Source organism: Ahaetulla prasina, chromosome 4 (genome assembly GCF_028640845.1).
Source record: "Ahaetulla prasina isolate Xishuangbanna chromosome 4, ASM2864084v1, whole genome shotgun sequence".
Classification (NCBI taxonomy): Eukaryota; Metazoa; Chordata; class Lepidosauria; order Squamata; family Colubridae; genus Ahaetulla; species Ahaetulla prasina.
Window position 1 is genome coordinate 14,590,651 of NC_080542.1, and position 19,883 is coordinate 14,610,533.

Consider the following 19,883-nt stretch of genomic DNA (forward strand, 5'->3'; position numbering starts at 1 on the left):
CATGGATAAATATAATGTTTTTGATGAATTTGTTTAATTGGATTCTCTTTCTCTAGTTTTAGGACTTGTGTGGAAAAGAGATCCATGCCAACTTGAAGGAAATTTGTCTTTACATTTGTTTTGTAATATTTTTTTAAAAACCCAAATAATCAAAGTTATATCTTGAAAAGCTCGCTATATTTGGGATTGTTCAATATTTAGACAGAGGTCAACCAGAATTTCTAGGAATATAGCTTAGACCAGTGATGGCTAACCTTTTCCGGACAGAGTGCCTAAAGTGTGCATGCCCGAATGCCCAAAATGCAATGCCCCGGTGCATTGCCCGCCCCCAAATACCAGAAGAAGAAGATGAAATTCTGATAAAGAAGAATATAGGTAGTCCTCGACTTACAACAGTTTATTTAGTGACCACTCAAAGTTACAATGGCACTGAAAGAAGTGACATCACTGTTTTTACACATACCATGTAAAAGTTAACTACTTTATATAAATTATGATTCCTGTAGTTGCATCTTGCATTTGTATCAATCTAGGCAGATTTTTCTAATTTTAATAAAGAATTATTGGTAAGAACCACTGCATATCGTCTCTGGGGTACCTGGGATGTTTTCTTTTGAGATGCAATACACTTTTTTGAGTGGAAGAGCTCAGAATTTGGGGTTGTTATTACAATTAAACACGGGTTACCTGTTTCTCTTTTTTAAACCCACGGGATTCCAAGACCAATGAGGAAATGAAGGATATTATTACTATTCCCCATGATATTCCAACCATGCTTGGAAGCCACAAAGCTCTGTGAGTTTATTCAGTAGTATGTTGCACTGCCTATTTCTTTCTGAAAAACAGAAGAAGAAGTCAGGTCTCTTGGAACTATTTGGAGACATCCAAGGATCATGTTGCAGGCAGGGGTATTTGTATACAGAAAGAAGCCATTCATGGAAGACGGTCATATTCCTGCAATTATTGTTTCTGTTAATGCCTCAAGTGGTGTGCAAGGAATCCACCCATCGTTGTGACTTGGATGAGCCGCTTCCTATTCATCACACATATCAACAGCTTGGAACCGTTAACATTGCTAGCATTATTTCTGTATTCTCAACATTTTCTGATCCCACTGATTTCATTCAACATCCTTCTCAGGGGTTTCATGATAGACTTATGTAAGTAAACCATCAATTTATTGTCAAGCTATGGACCTTACAGATAATCATATGATGATCAAAATGATCTTTGTAGTAACAAAGATTCCAGAAATAAACACATTAAATAGAATTTTCAATCAATTTACATGTAAAGTTGGGGGGAAAAAGGTAATGCTGAATCTCTATTATAATAAATCACATCTAGATATTTATAAAAAAATATATGTTGCTGCAGATTAATTTATAAATCTATAACTAAAACTGGGGGGGGGGAGGCTATATTTCCCATGATAACTTTTATCATTTGATACTTCCAGTGCCAAAATTAATCAATTGCCTTGTGGATATAAACAGTTTTTAGAAGATGGAGTTTGATATTGAGCCTTTTTTATGTATTTAAAAATAATTTGAAGACAATGTTCATCTTGTATTAAAAAAAAATAACTCCAGATTCTGGAGGGGTTTATATGTGCTTTGCTCTGAATTTTCCAAGATTCTAGGCAAATAGGAAATATTTTGCAGTAAAATACCGCAAAATATTATACTACTGAAAGTTGAACCCTGTCATATTGTGAAGCAGACCCTTTTTAATGTATTATGTAATTTTTGCTACAGAATATGGTTTCAGAATTATCAGCACATCTTTGCCTTAGCATTTGCTATCAAAGAGATCAATGAAAATACCCAGATCCTACCCAACGTCACTCTGGGCTTCCAGATTTATAACAGCAATTTCAGTCCAAGTTGGACTTACCTTGCCTCAATGAAGCTTCTCTTAACTCAGGGCAGATTCATCCCTAACTACAAGTGTGGAGTCCCAAAACATCTGGCTGCAGTCATTGGGGGACCTGACATCTCTTTCCACATGGCAACTCTTCTGTGCATCTACAAAGTCCCTCAAGTAAGATACGTTGAGTATGTATGGCACTCCCTGAAGAAGCCCAGAGTATTAGCTTTTATAACAAAGTGCATGGTTCAAATTCTATACAACCTTTTGATAGATGATCAGATTTAGAATTTGATAGACAGGTGTTTGAAGAATTCTAGCTTCAAATGGTGGAAAAAAACTTACTTCTTAATAGTTCAAATATTTCAAATTATTGTAACAGATTATTTATAGATCTTCACCATTGATATCTCTATCCTGCTGCCAATAGTTCTTCCCTTGATTTTTATTTTACATTCTCCTTAAGAAAATTCTAGTGCTTGGCTTCCGGTGGTTTCGTTTTCCCCGAGAAGGACGCCTGGAATGGCGTCCCGAACTGAGATTCTGTAAAAGCTGGTGAAACAGCGGGAGAACGACTGTTAGCCAGCTTCAAAGCTTTTCTCTGGGTGAAAGAGAATTAGCCAGAGCGGCTGGATAGCAGAAGATTGCCCCAGGGGCTCTGCTTTCTTATGCAGAGTCTCGGACGGCTGCCTGCATAACCCAGCCCCCTCCAGACTCGGCTCGATCCTGTTAATTAAGCAGGACAAGAGGAAAACGCCCACCTCTGCTCAATTGATTCCGTTTTGAATAACTTCAAGCAGACGGGGACAAATACAAGCGATCGATTACTGGGGAAGCAAGAAGAGAGCTGACTTCTACTCCTTTTAAAAGGGAAAACTTTTCTCACTTGAACTTAGTGAAGGAAGAAATGGCGTCTGAAAGGAAGTGGATTGGAGGCTGCTTGTGAGAGAAAGCGAAGTTTGTCTTTGTGGATTTTAGCTGAATAGAAGCTTTCCAGAGGAGGCAAGGTGAAAGTTTTATTTTACAACTTTAATTGGAGACTTTTGAGACTTTGAGATTTACTAATTTTAATTAGAGACTTTACTTAAATTAAAATGGCTTCTAAGCCACCAAAAGCTCCCATGACGAGAAGGGGTCTGAAACTAATTTAGAAGATATATTAAAGGAACAGAACAGAGTTTCTGAAGAGCGATTTAAAGAAATTATGAATAATATTCATGGTGTGAAGGATCAACTTAGGGAAGAAATTAAAGAGACTAATAAAAAATTAGAGAAGATTTATTGATGGTTTTCAAGGTTTGGCAAAAATTTGGAAGTAATGGAGGATAAAGTGGAAGTAATTAGTCAAGCAAATCAGTATTTGGATAATAAAGTTGAGAGCTTCAAAATAAAGTGGATAAAAATGAGGATCATGTGGTGGTATTGCAATATAGAGCATTGGAGAAGGCTTTGAGAATTAGGGGTCTTCAAGACCGAAGGAAGAAGACCTCAAAAAGTTATATCAGAAGCCGTAGCTGAAATGTTAGGCATGGACCCTCGAAGTTGATTTTCAAATTGATAAGGCATACAGGGTTAATTCTTGGGTAGCGAGGCAGAAAAAGCTCCCAAGAGATATTGTAATTTATTTTTTAACTTCTACAATAAGAAATCAGATTTTGCAAGCTACATACCAAAAGAAATTGCAAATAGCAGAACAGGAGGTGTTGGTTTTGAAAGAGATCCCTGCTAAAATGTTAAAGGATAGAAGGATTTTAGGTTTTTTACACAAGAGCTTAAGAAGCATCAGATTCAATATAGATGGGAGGTTCCAATTGGTTTAACAGTATTTTTTCAAGGCAGGAGATATCGAATTGATACTGAACTGAAAGCAAAAGATTTTCTTTTTAATGTATTGAAAGTGGATGTAGAAACAGTGGATAAAAGTCTTCAAGAGAAACAGAGTGGGGAAGCTGAAACTGCACCTGTGATATCAGTCCCTCAAGAACAATCTCAGGAACAAAGAGTGACAAGGGGAGCTATTAGGCGTAAGGAGATGGAGGAACGACTTCAAAGACAAGAATGGGATTCTACTACTGAAGCTGTGGGAGGAGCCAAGCCAAGAGTGAGGGTCTTCAGCTAATTGCTCAGAAGCTTCAAGAGGCCAGAGATGGCAAATAAATTTTTGACATGGAATGTTAATGGTTTAAATTCAGCACAGAAAAGAAGAAAAATATTCCATTATTTGAAACAATTTAAAAATGATGTGATATGTTTGCAAGAGACACATATAAAATTATCAGATCAGAAATATTTGATTAATTCGAAATTAGGTAAACATTTTGTTTCTTCTGCTCCGAATAAGAAAAATGGTATAGTTATATATTTGAAGAAAAATATATCAAGTAAATTAATTGAAACGGACATTCAAGGAAGATATATTGCTATTGAATTGATTTTAGAAGGAAAAAAGACACTTGTGATTGGCATATATGCACCTAATCAACAACAAGAAAAATTTTATAAATTGTTACATGAAAAATTGACTTTTTGGGATTATGAGATTTACTAATTTTAATTAGAGACTTTACTTAAAATAAAATGGCTTCTAAGCCACCAAAAGCTCCAATGACGAGAAAGGGGTCTGAAACTAATTTAGAAGATATATTAAAGGAACAGAACAGAGTTTCTGAAGAGCGATTTAAAGAAATTATGAATAATATTCATGGTGTGAAGGATCAACTTAGGGAAGAAATTAAAGAGACTAATAAAAAAATTAGAGAAGATTTATTGATGGTTTTTCAAGGTTTGGCAAAAAATTTGGAAGTAATGGAGGATAAAGTGGAAGTAATTAGTCAAGCAAATCAGTATTTGGATAATAAAGTTGGAGAGCTTCAAAATAAAGTGGATAAAAATGAGGATCATGTGGTGGTATTGCAATATAGAGCGTTGGAGAAGGCTTTGAGAATTAGGGGTCTTCAAGACCGAAAGGAAGAAGACCTCAAAAAGTTATATCAGAAGCCGTAGCTGAAATGTTAGGCATGGACCCTCGAAGTTGATTTTCAAATTGATAAGGCATACAGGGTTAATTCTTGGGTAGCGAGGCAGAAAAAGCTCCCAAGAGATATTGTAATTTATTTTTTAACTTCTACAATAAGAAATCAGATTTTGCAAGCTACATACCAAAAGAAATTGCAAATAGCAGAACAGGAGGTGTTGGTTTTGAAAGAGATCCCTGCTAAAATGTTAAAGGATAGAAGGATTTTAGGTTTTTTACACAAGAGCTTAAGAAGCATCAGATTCAATATAGATGGGAGGTTCCAATTGGTTTAACAGTATTTTTTCAAGGCAGGAGATATCGAATTGATACTGAACTGAAAGCAAAAGATTTTCTTTTTAATGTATTGAAAGTGGATGTAGAAACAGTGGATAAAAGTCTTCAAGAGAAACAGAGTGGGGAAGCTGAAACTGCACCTGTGATATCAGTCCCTCAAGAACAATCTCAGGAACAAAGAGTGACAAGGGGAGCTATTAGGCGTAAGGAGATGGAGGAACGACTTCAAAGACAAGAATGGATTGTACTACTGAAGCTGTGGGAGGAGCCAAGCCGAAGAGTGAGGGTCTTCAGCTAATTGCTCAGAAGCTTCAAGAGGCCAGAGATGGCAAATAAATTTTTGACATGGAATGTTAATGGTTTAAATTCAGCACAGAAAAGAAGAAAAATATTCCATTATTTGAAACAATTTAAAAATGATGTGATATGTTTGCAAGAGACACATATAAAATTATCAGATCAGAAATATTTGATTAATTCAAATTAGGTAAACATTTTGTTTCTTCTGCTCCGAATAAGAAAAATGGTATAGTTATATATTTGAAGAAAAATATATCAAGTAAATTAATTGAAACGGACATTCAAGGAAGATATATTGCTATTGAATTGATTTTAGAAGGAAAAGACACTTGTGATTGGCATATATGCACCTAATCAACAACAAGAAAAATTTTATAAATTGTTACATGAAAAATTGACTTTTGGGACTATAAAACATTTATTATATTAGGGATTGGAATGGTGTAATGGACATTAGAAAAGATAAAAGAACTCTTTCTAAGAAAATTCCTATGCATGCAAAATTGCCTAAATCTTTTTGATTTGATGGAAGATTTTGAGTTGAAAGATATATGGAGAAGGCAGAATTTTGATGATAGAGATTATACTTATTTTTGGATAGGCATCAATCTTTTCACGTATTGATTTTATATTAATTACCAATGACTTGCTTTCTAGGGTTAGGAAAACAAAGATATTTCCAAGGTGTTTAACTGATCATAGTCCGGTATGGATGGAGTTGCAATATGAAGGTGGAAGAAGATCATGGAGAATAAATGAAAATTTGTTTAGATATGAGGATAATGTAAATCAATGTAAAAAACAAATGAAAGAATTTTTTGATTATAATTTGGGAAAGGAACTTGATAGAAATGGTGTGGGACGAGCAAGGCCTTTATGAGAGGAAACTTGATATATATTAATAGTAGACAGAGGAGAAAACTACAAAAACAGCGTAGGGATTTAGAAGAGGAAATTCAGAGGAAACAACAATTATTGGTATATAATCCACATGATTTAAAAACTATTGAGGCGATAAAGATATTACAGAGTCAATTTAATAAGTTAATGGCAGATCAGGTGGCAACCAATATACAATATGCTAAACATAATACTTTTTGTAATGGCAATAAATCAGGAGGTGGTTGGCTTATATGTTAAGGAAAAGACAGAAAGCACGTACTATTGAAGGAATTGAATACAAGGGTAAAGTGCGATTCCAACAGGATAAAATTAAAAAAGCTTTCTTGGAATATTATACAAATTTATATGCCAGGGATACAATATTGAATATGGATATTGATAAATATTTGAAAGAATATAAGGTTAAAGGTTTAACTAATGAACAAAGGGAAGAGTTGAATCGGCCTATAACTTCTGAGGAAATTATTTGGGTAATAAAGCAATTAAAATAGGAAATCCCGGGCACAGATGGACTTACAGCAATATATTATAAAAGTTACAGGATGAGATAGTTGGTCCACTTATGGAGTTATTCAATCAGATATTGAGGGAGGAGGAGTACCACCATCATGGAGGACTACTTTTATTTCATTGATACCAAAAGAGGATCAGGATTGTACTAAGCCTGGGAATTATAGACCAATTTCTCTTGAATAATGATTATAAGATTTTTGCAAAAATAATGGCAAATAGGTTAATGGAAATTGTACAACAAAGGATCCACACTGACCAGTCTGGTTTTATAAAAGGGAGACAAATGAGGAATAACGTTAGGCAGATAGTGAATATATTGGAATACTTGGAAAAGAAAAATCAGATTCCGGCAGCGTTTATATTCTTGGATGCAGAGAAAGCTTTTGATCGTTTGCATTGGGAATTTTATTTAAATTAACAGACAAAATGCAATTTGGAAATGGTTTTATACGAATACTTAGGGCAATTTATGGAGAGCAAACAGCTCAGATAATAATTAATGGTAGTTTGACAGATAGTTTTAAAATTGCGAAAGGAACAAGGCAGGGGTGTCCTTTATCACCTTTATTGTTTATTTTATCTTTGGAACCTTTATTGGATAAGATAAGAGAGTTAAGGGAGATAGAGGGTATTAGAATTAGAAGATATGAATATAAAGTCAGAGCATTTGCAGATGATTTGGTTGTTATGTTGACTCAGCCTATAAATTGAGTGTATATTAGTTGGAAGTAATTAATCAATATGGAAGGGTCTCAGGGTTTAAAGTGAATCAAAATAAAACAAAAGTGTTAACCAAAAATATGATTAAGAACCAGAAAGAAAAACTAGAGGAAATAACAGGATTTGAAATTGTAAAAAAGGTTAAATATTTAGGAGTCTTTCTTACATCATCAAATGGAAATTGTATAAGAATAATTATGATGTGTTATGGAAAAAAATTCAGAAGGAAATGAATACTTGGAAAAAATTACAATTATCTTTGTTAGGGAGAATAGCAGCTATAAAAATGAATGTTTTGCCTAAATTCTTGTTCTTGTTTCAGATGATACCAATAATTAAGAAAGATAAAAATTTGGATGAATGGCAGATTGGAATTAATAAATTTATATGGGAAGGGAAAAAAGCGAGAGTCAAAATGAAAATAATGCAAGATACACGGGAAAGAGGAGGATTAAAAATGCCTAATTTAAAATTGTATTATGAAGCAGTTGTTCTTTCGGTATTAAGTGATTGGTTTAATTTGACGGAGGAAAGGATTTTGAATATAGAAGGTTATGATTTATTATATGGTTGGCATGCATATTTATTGTATGATAAGAAAGTAGATAAAGCTTTTAAGAATCATGTGTTGAGAATTTCTCTTCATGTGTCTGGAAAAAATATTATTATAAGTTAAATTACAAAATTCCTATATGGGCATGTCCTAGGCACGCAGTAGAGAATATAAATATAGAACAGGAACAAGAAATGATTACTTATAAAGATCTTTTATACAATGAGAGTGGAAATTTACAACTAAAATCTTTGGATACATTAAAAGAAGAAGGGAGGAATTATACTTGGTTTCAATATGGACAGTTAAAGGCTAGATGGAAAGAAGATCAGAAAATTGGTATCATTCAAAATGAAGAAAATTTGGTTAAACAAATTAGAAATCAAACTCAGGGGCATATAAAGAGATTGTATACTGTGTTGATAGAAATAGATTCTGAAAGAGATTTAATAAAGGATTGTATGATAAAATGGGCACAGAATATTCAAGAACCAATAATGTTGGAAACATGGGAAAAATTTGGGTTAGAAATGTTAAATTTACATAGCGCAGAATTTAAGGAAAATTTTTATAAGATGTTTTATAGATGGCATTTAGATCCTAAGAAAATTATCATGTATGTATCCAGATATGCAAGCGAAATGTTGGAGATGTAATTGTGATGATGCTACATATTTTCATGTATGGTGGACTTGTAAGAAAATTAAGTCTTTCTGGATAAGAATCTGGTGGATTATGCAGAATGTTTTGAAGAAGAAGATAAAGTTCTACCGCAATTTTTCCTTTTGGGAATAACAACGGACTGTACAGTGATTGAGACTAAGTTGATTTTGAACTTAATAACAGCAGCACGACTGTTGATTGGACAATATTGGAAGAAAAAAGAATTACCCACAATAGAAGAATGGATATTGAAAGTTTCCAATTTGGCTGAGATGGCTAAAATCTCAGCCTTCTTGAAAGACAGTACTCAAGAAAAATATTTAAATGAATGGAAGAACTGGATTGATTATATTCAAAATAGATATCAGATTAAGAAATTTCGGATTGCTTTTGAATGAAGGATGTTATTTTGATTTTAATGGAAGAAGTCAGGTTATGTGAGAGAAAGATTATAATTGTGTTAGATTTTAAAAATTTAATGTATGAATGTTTTGTTTAAGGAACTATACCTTGTGTTTGCTCCGGGAAGTCCGGGGGGGGGGAGGGGGGTTTAGGAGGGAGGGGGGGAGGGGGAAAAAATTTAATTGTTGTAAAACTATTTTAATAAAAAAAAAAAAAAAAAAAAGAAAATTCTAGTGCTTCATGATGAATTAGACATTTGTGTTTGCCTATTATTTCTCATCTATAATATCATGTGGTGACAGACACGAAGGTGTTTCTGAGAATATGGCTTTGCATCTATTCCATAGTCTCTAATATGTCTAACATGCATCTGATGTCAAAACAGATAGTGATTGCAACAACAACAAAAACCCTCTTAAGCAAGGCATTCATTTTTATAACTGAACTTCTCCTCAGTGTGGACAGTTGCTGCAAAATAAAATAAAGTATGTAAAGTAACCAAATTATGAATTATCGACTAAGCCAGCATAAGGGTAAAGATTTGCCCTGTCCAATCCTGTCCATCACAAGGGGGTCATACTCATCTCTGTTTCTTGGCCAAGAGAGACAGCATTGTCTAAAAACATTTCAGTGGTCATGTGTCTAGCATGACTAACTGCCAAGGTATATGGAACACTGTTACCTTCCCACCGAAGTGCTACCTATTTATCTACTCGCATATGCAGGCTTTCAAAGTGCTAGATGGATGGGATCGGGGCAGGGGTGAAATCCAGTAGGTTCTGGAGAACCGGTAGTGGAAATTTATTTAATTTATTTTTTATTTATTTTATTTGTCACAACAGTATATATAAGCTTAAGCATGAAATAATTATACGATATATAAGCATATATATAAGCATAAGCATGGAATAACTATATGAATTGGATACAATCAAAGGAAACAATAGGACAGGAACGGTAGGCACGTTGGTGCTCTTATGCACGCCCCTTACAGTCCTCTTAGGAATGGGGTGAGGTCAATGGTAGATAGTCTTTAGTTAAAGCTTTGGGGATTTTGGGAAGAGACCACAGAGTCAGGTAGTGCATTCCAGGCATTAACAACTGTTACTGAAGTCATATTTTCTGCAATCAAGATTGGAGTGGTTCACATTAAGCTTAAATCTATTGTGTCCTCATGTATTGTTGCGATTGAAGCTGAAGTAATCTTCAACAGGAAGGACATTGTAACAGATGATTCTATGAGTTAAACTCAGGTCACGTCGAAGATGGCGGAGTTCTAAATTTTCTAAACCCAGGATTTCAAGTCTGGTTGTAATCAGAGGAGTGGAGAACTTTTCTTGTAAAATATTTCTGGACACGCTCAATTGTATTAACGTCCGAAATGAGGTGTTGGTTCCAGACAGGCAAGCTGTATTCAAGAATTGGTCTAGCAAATGTTTTATATGCTCTGGTTAGTAGTGTAATTTTTCTGGAGAAAAAGCTACACAAGATTAAGTTTACAACTCTTAAAGCTCTTTGCAGGCGTTCAAATTGCTAGATGGATGGGGTGAAATCCAGCAGGTTCTGGAGAACTGGTAGTGGAAATTTTGAGTAGTTCCAAGAACCGTCAAATACCACTTCTAGCTGGCCTCAGAATGGGGTAGGAATGGAGATTTTCCAAGATTCTTCCCCCAGGAGTGGGGACGGAATGGGGATTTTGCAGTATCCTTCCTCTGCCATGGCCACGGCCACCATGCCATGCCTGCTAAGCCATGCCCACAGAACCGATAGTAAAAAAAAAATGAATTTCACCACTGGATTGGGGACAAGCAGATGAGCTCAACCAGTCATGCAACATTTGAGTATCAAAGCTGGGCTTTCAGTTTTCAACTGAGGCATTGCAGGTCCCCAAACCAGCATAAAATTGTGAAAAGGAAAAAGGGAAGTATGGTAAAATTACAAGAGGGAGAGATTATATTAATGAACTATGCAAAAAAGTAGTTCATCAATGTTATTTCAACTTTCATAAATTCTTCCCTGTCGTTTTTCTTAGCTGACCTATGGCTCCAGTCCAGTCATGGATAAAGAGACTCAAGCAGTTTTCTTCCAACAAATGCTTCCAAATGAATCTCACCAACATAAGGGTCTCCTCCAGCTATTGCTCTATTTTAGATGGATCTGGATTGGCGTTCTTGCTGTGAAGGATGACAATGGAGAGACATTTGTACAGGAGGTGCTTCCCGCGTTTTCCCAGCATGGCATCTGCTTTGATTTCATACAAGAGTTCATCAATGTAGCTTTTTACAGTGATCTGACTGATGTAGTAGATGAAGGAGTCCAAATATACCGAGTTCTGATGAAAAGCACAGCCAATGTGATAATCTTGTATGGTGAAAGTAGGTCCATACCTATTCTGAGAACATTCCTCCAGTTTTCGCAAGTGGAGGATATTCCAAGGAAGGCAAAAATCTGGTTGATAACAGCTCAGTCAGATTACACCTCAAATTCCTTTCACAGATCGTGGGATATCCATTTTCTTCAAGGTGCTTTATCCTTTGCAATTCACACAAAGGAGATCCAAGACTTCCAGAAATTTATTGAAAGCATAAATCCAAGGAATAATCAGCACGATCATTTTCGGAAAGACTTTTGGGAACAAGCGTTCAATTGTTTCTTCCACCATTCTGTGGCAGTGAAGTTTGAGAAAAAATGTACTGGACGGGAGAGGCTTGAGAGCCTTCCTACGTCTGTGTTTGAAACGCTCATGAATGGCCAGAGCTACAACATTTATAATGCTGTCTATGCTGTGGCACACGCTTTGCAATCTCTGGATTTATCCAAGTCCAAACACAGAGCAATAGTGAAAGAGGGAAGGAAACAAATTCACAATCATGTCTTGTGGCAGGTAAGGCTTTCAGCAGAGAAATGCAGAAACCTGGAAGGATTTATATTCTTGCAGTTATCTGGTCTTTGTAATTTAAATCCTTCCATCCTTCACCATGCAGTCAGAACTGAAGAAACATCTTGGATGAGAAGCAAAATGCCTTCAAGGAACGTTTTGAATAGTTATCCAAAACAACAATGTATAATATAACAATGTATAATTTTAGAGCAAATGAATGGAAAAGAAATGGAAAAGTTTTATATGCTCCCAGAAACAAGGTTCTAGAAAAAACAAGGGAGGGAGTGAAGGTATTTTTTTCTTAACATCTCAGGATCTTAATAAAAGTGGAGCAAGGCAGGATGTCATTTTGGCCATACCTCTTTTCAGACATTCAGATTAACGAGGGAAAGGATCATAGATTCCAAAATGGAATTCAGGTCATCAAATCCAACCTCTGCTCAGTGCAAGATTTCAAATTCCATCACCATCAACAGATATTGACTCTGCCTTTTCTAAAAAAAATAACCAGAAAAGAAATGCCCTTTTGTCATCAATTCTTATTGATGAACATCTCCTACTTAGATATCATTTCTTAGCTAGAAAATTGTTTTCTAAAAATATTTTTTAAGGAGAGAAGCAACCTAGAACTAAGGAGAAATTTCCTGACAGTTGGAATAATTATCCAGTAGAACCTCACTGGAGATTTTTAAAAAGAGACTGGACAGGGGAACCATGTGTCTGAAATGATATAGTCTCAATATAAAGTCTGTAGCAGGGGTGTCAAAGATTCCGCCCAAGAATGGTTAAATCTGACCCACAGGACTGCCCTGGAAACCACAAAGGACTTGCCTGCGATGCTTCGGCCTAGCCCAGGCTGACTGGGTTCTGATCTATAACCTGGTGGGAGCCATTTTCATTGGCAAAGTGCTGCAGGAGGCAGTTGCAGCTGAAAATGGAGCTTGGAAGGGTACACGTAGCCATCCCGCGCTCCATTTTCATTAGCAGAGTGCTGCAGGAGGCAGTTGCAGCTGAAAACAGAGCACCCCTTCCGAGCACTGTTTTTGCTGGCAGAGTGCTAGCCAAACAAACTTGCTTATCCTCCACTTCATAGGGCAGTGGACAGCCTGTGCTGCCATGCAGGGGTCTTCTGCGTGGCCCAGGAAAGACAGCAAGGCTCCTCTGGAAGACAAGGGTTTGATGCTCTCCCTGGTCTTACCTTCCTCCACTAGAGAAAATGGATCGCTCCCAGCCCTGCCTAGGCCACCACAGAAGTCCCCAACATAAGTGTGGCAATGCCTACCCCAGCCACGCTCACCTGACAATGACCCCTACCCCGCTGAGTTCAAAGACAACCCTGATGCGGCCCTCAATGGAATTGAGTTTGACACCTCTGGTTTATAGTATCAAATTATATATGTTGGGGGCAATAAAAGTTGACTTTGTATATAATATACAAATGGATGAAGACTATTGTTTAACACAATGTAAGCCACCCTGAGTCTTCGGAGAAGGGCGGGATATAAATTCAAAAAAAATATATAAAAAAATAAAAATAAAATGTGATCAGCTTACTTAAACTGATGATAGATTGCAGTTTTATAAAATTTTCACTATTTATATTTATACAGTTATATTTTGTGATCAAATATTAACAATATTTTAATTTTATTTCAGAAATGTGAAATTTTGGAATGATTATGGATTTATCCACAATCAATTTTTTAAAACATTTCTTTGTTTAAAGAAACATACTCTAATTTGTCTCTTTCTCCCTCTTTACATCTCTATATTTAAGCTTCATTCTTTTCTGAAAGGTATTACATTCAATAACAGTGTTGGTGAAAAGATCTCCCTTGATAAAAATGGAGAATTCATTGGTAGATTTGATATTATCAACTGGATCACATTCCCAAACCAGTCCTTTCTTAGGGTCAAAGTTGGAATGGTGGATCCCACAGCTCCAGCAGAGAAGTTCTTCAATATTTCTGTAGATTCCATCACCTGGCCAGTAGGTTTTAATCAGGTTAGCTGTTTGAATCTAAATTGGTCAGCATTCATTTATGTAGCATAAAATATCCTTACCAATCAAATTCCCATAGCACCAGTTTTAACTCATCAAAGTATAAATAACGAGGGAAGGAATATACATATATTTACAATACTGCACCTTTTCTTTTGTTCCCTGTTAATTATGAATAATCAATTCACTGATTTTGATGTAAAAGATCCAGTTCAGTGTACTAGATTTCAATATCCTAGTGACATCAAAATTAGCAAACTGAGAAAATTTATTTAATCAGTATAGAAATTGCTTTTAGAGAGTGGGATGATGATTAGAGAAAAGCCACCAATACCAATCATCATAGATATTCAATGAATTTGTTTCAGAAAAAAATACATCTCAAAATAATGTCATTATTCTACTTCTGCTTTTCAATCTATTAAAGTTTGTTGATTCTAAAATAACAGTATCTCTTCAAGCACTTCGTTTCCCCTCTGCATTTTAAAATATTCTTCTCCATTTATTGATAGGCATTACCTCTATCTTTATGTAATGATCCTTGTGAGACCGGATACAGCAAAGCGAAGAAAGAAGGGGAGTCATTTTGCTGCTATGATTGCCGGCTGTGTCCAGAGGGAAAAATAACAGAGGAGAAGGGTAGGAAATTTCCAAGTGTTATGGGTACAACAAGGTGCATAATCCATTATATCAATTCCACTGTGTTCTTTTTCAGACATGGATGATTGCTCTCTGTGTCCAAATGATCATTATTCAAATCTCCATCGAAATATGTGCATTCCAAAGCGGATCAGCTTTTTGTCCTACAATGAGTCTATGGGGATCAGTTTAACTGTCCTTTCCCTTTGCTTTTCATTGAAGACAACTTTGGTGCTCACAATCTTTGTTAAATATAAAGACACCCCCATTGTCAAAGCCAATAACCGGAATCTCACTTACACTCTCCTTGTTTCCCTCCTGCTCACTTTCCTTTGTGTGTTTTTATTTATGGGAAAACCTGGTAAGATTGTGTGTCTCCTTCGACAATCAGCTTTTGGCCTCATTTTTTCTGTGGCTGTTTCTTGTGTATTGGCCAAAACCTTTGTTGTGGTACTAGCCTTCATGGCCACCAAACCCGGGTCCAAACTGAGAAAATGGGTGGGTGGAAGAATAATCAGTTACATTATTCTTTCCTGCTCTCTTGTTCAATTAAGCTTTTGTGCTGCATGGCTGATAATATGCCCACCATACCCAGATTTTGACACATACTCAATGTCTGAAGAAGTCATCCTGGAGTGCAATGAAGACTCCTTCATGTTCTGCTGTGTTTTGGGCTTTATGGGTTTTCTTGCTCTGCTTAGCTTCTCTGCTGCTTTTCTAGCTAGGAAGTTACCTGACAGTTTCAACGAAGCCAAATTTATCACCTTCAGCATGTTGGTCTTCTGCAGTGTTTGGCTGTGCTTTATTCCAACCTATCTAAGCACAAAGGGAAAATATACATTGGCTGTGGAGATCTTCTCCATGATCTCCTCCAGTGCTGGCTTACTGGTGTGTATCTTCTTCCCCAAGTGTTTTATCATTGTGATGAGACCTGAATTGAATAATAAACATCAGCTCATGAAAAGAAAGTTTTAAACCTTTGTCTGTTTCCCACTGATTATTTTTATGTATCTAGATATTTTGATCATCCCTGGAAATATTTTTGGGGGGACAATTAGTTTTTTAGGTAGAACTGATTAAATAAGCAACATTCTCGCTGTTCTACATTTTCAAAAACTGGTGTCTGTGTGTGTTTTCTAGGATCAAACCAAAATACGAAGCCAACAAAATATACAGAACATGTTCATTTACATGTGTCACATATGCCTGGGCAGGGGGTTGAACTAGAAGGCCTCCAAGGTCCCTTCCAACTCTGTTGTTGTTGTTGTTGTTGTTGTTGTTGTTGTTGTTGTTGTTGTTGTTGTTGTTAAATGCAAAGTCAGCAGATAGAAATGAAACATCACCAGTATCTTATATTTCCCATCTACTCTACTACAAACTAATTATTTGGGAACTTATATTTTCTTATTTTTCCATCTCATGCTATTTGGTTCACAAGTTCAAGTTCACATTTTTGATGAGCAATCCAAACTCCTTCACATTGAAGGTTTATCTTCTATGACCTGTAGGATCAACATTACTGCATTGCTGTTAACCTGAACAAATGCTGTACAAATGCTGAATAAGAAAATGTGAATGTACTTTAGAAAAGAGTGGTTGGTTATGACCTTCTGATTGTATCCTCCTTTTCTAAAGAGATCATCCAAATTCCCACAACATTGTGCTATATCATCCAAGAAATGTAAGTGACCTGGATCTTTACTCAGAAAGTATCTGCAGTAGGAAGTAGTGGAAATTTGCAAGATGTGGCAGCTGTCCTTTTAGTGAATGCATGTCTCCTCCTCCTCCTCCTCCTCCTCCTCCTCCTCCTCCTCCTCCTCCTCCTCCTCCTCCTCCTCCTCCTCCTCCTCCTCCTCCTATTTTCTTCTCCTACTGCTTCTCCTTTCTGTATCATTTTCGCTTCCTTCTCCTTTTACTATCTTTACTACAAAGTGACAAAGTGACAAATACAGGTTGTCCCCTAATATGTGACTGGTAGCTTAGCTAAAACTTCTCAATGTCCTTTCATTTCATTCATTTTGGTATTATTTCCATAATTTTTAATTAAACAATAATTAAAGAATAAACATCATCTTACAAAAGAAAGTTGTAAACATTTATCTGTTTATATCTGATTTTCTATATGTTCCCATGTATACTAGAGAAGGAAATGGTAACCCACTCCGGTATCATTGCCATGAAAACCCCATAGATAGTACAAAAAGATATGATCCCAGAAGATGAGCACCTCAGGTCGGAAGGTGTCCAATATGCTACTGGGGAAGAGTGGAGGGCTAGTACTAGTAGTACCAGAAAGAATGAAGTGACTGGGCCAAAGCCGAAAGGATGCTCAGCTGTGGATGTATCTGGTGGTGAAAGGAAAGTCCAATGCTGTAAAGATTTTTTCTCCTGGAATGTAAGATCCATGAATCAAGGCAAGCTGGACGTGGTCAAACAAGAGATGACAAGACTGAAAATGGACATCTTAGGAATCAGCGAATGGATAGGAATGGGTGGATTTAATTCTTCATTTATTCATTTAATACTGTGGGCAAGAATCCCTCAGAAGAAAAGGAGTAGCTTTCATAATCAATAAAAGAGTAGGAAAAGCAATACTGGGATAAAATCCCCAAAATGACAGAATATTCTCAGTTCGAATCCCAGGCAAACCATTCAATATCACAGTAGTCCAAGTCTATGCCCCAACCACTGGTGCTGAAGAGGATAAAATTCACAGTAGTCCAAATCTATGCCCCAACCACTGGTGCTGAAGAGGTTAAAATTGACTGGTTTTATGAAACCCCACAGCACCTTATAAAATTAACACCAAATAATAATGTCTTTATCATCATAGGGGACTGGAATGCAAAAGTAGGAAGCCAAAAGATAACTGGAATAACAGGCAAGTTTGGCCTTGGAGTTCAAAATGAAGCAGGGCACAGGCTGATAGGATTCTGTCAAGATAATACAATGGTCATAGCAAACACTCTTTTCCAACAACCCAAGAGATGACTCTACACATGGACATCACCAGACGGTCAACACAGAAATCAGATTGACTATCTGCTCTGCAGCCAAAGCACATATAAGCTCTATACAGTCAGTAAAAACAAGACCAGGAGCTGAGCGTGGCTCAGATCATGAGCTTTTCCTTGCAAAATTTAGGCTTAAATTGAAGAAAGTAGGGAAAAGCCCCAGGCCACTCGGGTATGAACTAAATCATATCCGTGATGAATATACAGTAGAGATGACAAATAGATTTAAGGAGTTAGATCTGATAGACAGAGTGCCTGAAGAACTATGGACGGAGGTTCACAACATTGTACAAGAGGTAGCAACTAAAACCATTCCAAAGAAAAAGAAATGCAAGAAAGCAAAATGGCTGTCTAAGGAAGCTTTGCAAATAGCTGAGGAAAGAAGGGAAGTGAAAGGCAAGGGAGAAAGAGAAAGATACACCCAGTTGAATGCAAAATTACAGAGAATAGCTAGAAGAGATAAGAATGCATTCTTAAATGAAAAGTGCAAAGAAATAGAAGAAAACAATAGAATAGCGAGGACCAGAGATCTCTTCAAGAAAATTGGAGATATGAAGGGAACATTTCATGCAAAGATGGGCATGATAAAGGACCAAAGTGGCAGGGACCTAACAGAAGAGATTAAGAGATTAAGAAGACGTGGCAAAATTACACAGATGAATTATATAAGAACGAGATTAACATCCCTGATAACCATGATGGGGTGGTCACTGACCTTGAGCCAGACATCCTAAGTCAAATGGGCCTTAGGAAATTGAGCAACAACAAAGCTAGTGGAGGAGACAGTATTCCAGCTGAGCTATTCAAAATCTTAAAAGATGATGCAATAAAAGTGCTACACTCAATTTGTCAGCAAATTTGGAAAACTCAGCAGTGGCCACAGGATTGGAAAAGATCAGTTTACATTCCAATTCCAAAGAAAGGCAATGCCAAAGAATGTTCAAACTATTGCACCATTGCACTCATTTCACATGCTAATAAGGTTATGCTTAAAGTCCTACAAGTTAGGCTCCAGCAGTATGTGGATTGAGAACTACCAGAAGTTCTACCAGAAGAACTACCAGGCAGAATTTTGAAGAGACAAGGAACTAGAGATCAAATTGCCAACATACGCTGGATTATGGAGAAAGCTAGGGAGTTCTAGAAAAAAAAATCTACTTCTGCTTCATTGACTATGCTAAAGCCTTTGATTGTGTGGATCACAACAAATTATGGCAAGTTCTTAAAGAGATGGGCGTACCAGACCATCTCATTTGTCTCTTGAGAAATTTGTATGAGGGTCAAGAAGCAACAGTGAGACCTGGACCCGGAACCACTGATTGGTTCAAAATTGGGAAAGGAGTCCAGCAAGGCTGTATACTATCACCCTACAGGTGATAGTATATGCAGAGTAACTTATATGCAGAGCACATCATGAGAAAGGCGGGGCTGGATGAATCAAAAATTGGAATTAAGATTGCCAGGAGAAATATCAACAACCTCAGATATGCAGATGATACCACTCTAATGGCAGAAAGCGAAGAGGAACTAAAAAGCCTTTTGATGCAGGTGGCTTAAAATTCAACATTAAGAAAACTAAGATCATGGCATCCGGCCCTCTCAATTCCTGGCAAATAGATGGGGAAGAAATGGAGGTAGTGACAGATGTTATTTTCCTGGGCTCCAAGATCACCGCAGATGGGGACTGCAGCCAAGAAATTAAAAGATGCTTGCTCCTGGGGAGGAAAGCTATGGCAAATCTAGACAGCATACTAAAAAGCAGAGACATCACCCTGCCAACAAAAGTGCGTATAAAGCTATGGTTTTCCCAATTGCAATGTATGGCTGTGAAGGTTGGACCATAAGAAAGGCTGAGCGCCAAAGAATTGAGGCCTTTGAACTCTGGTCCTGGAGAAGACTCCTGCAAGTCCCTTGGACTGCAAGGCAATCAAACCGGTCAGTCCTAGAGGAGATCAACCCTGACTGCTCTTTAGAAGACCAGATCCTGAAGATGAAACTGAAATACTTTGGCCACTTAATGAGAAAGAAGGACTCACTGGAGAAGAGCCAAATGCTGGGAAAGATTGAGGGCAAAAGAAGAAGGGGACGACAGAGAATGAGGTGGCTGGATGGAG

The 19,883-nt window shown here is 36.7% G+C and overlaps 1 protein-coding gene across 1 annotated transcript; it reads left to right on the forward strand.

Annotated features, from left to right (window-relative positions):
* The first annotated feature begins 975 nt into the window (after positions 1–975).
* On the forward strand, positions 976–15,730 carry LOC131197966 (vomeronasal type-2 receptor 26-like). Its single transcript, XM_058182473.1, has 6 exons — positions 976–1,160; positions 1,758–2,043; positions 11,266–12,117; positions 13,892–14,119; positions 14,629–14,755; positions 14,832–15,730. Exons 1-6 carry the CDS (start codon positions 976–978, stop codon positions 15,728–15,730), a joined length of 2,577 nt encoding a protein of 858 aa, XP_058038456.1.
* The last annotated feature ends 4,153 nt before the right edge of the window (positions 15,731–19,883 follow it).

Bases quoted from the DNA above. Each gene is read 5' to 3' on its own strand.
- LOC131197966 (XM_058182473.1), top strand. From the start codon at position 976: ATGCCTCAAGTGGTGTGCAAGGAATCCACCCATCGTTGTGACTTGGAT. The intron at 1,161-1,757 runs GTAAGTAAACCA...TTTTTGCTACAG, and splicing joins GGGTTTCATGATAGACTTAT to AATATGGTTTCAGAATTATC. The intron at 12,118-13,891 runs GTAAGGCTTTCA...TCTATATTTAAG, and splicing joins ACAATCATGTCTTGTGGCAG to CTTCATTCTTTTCTGAAAGG.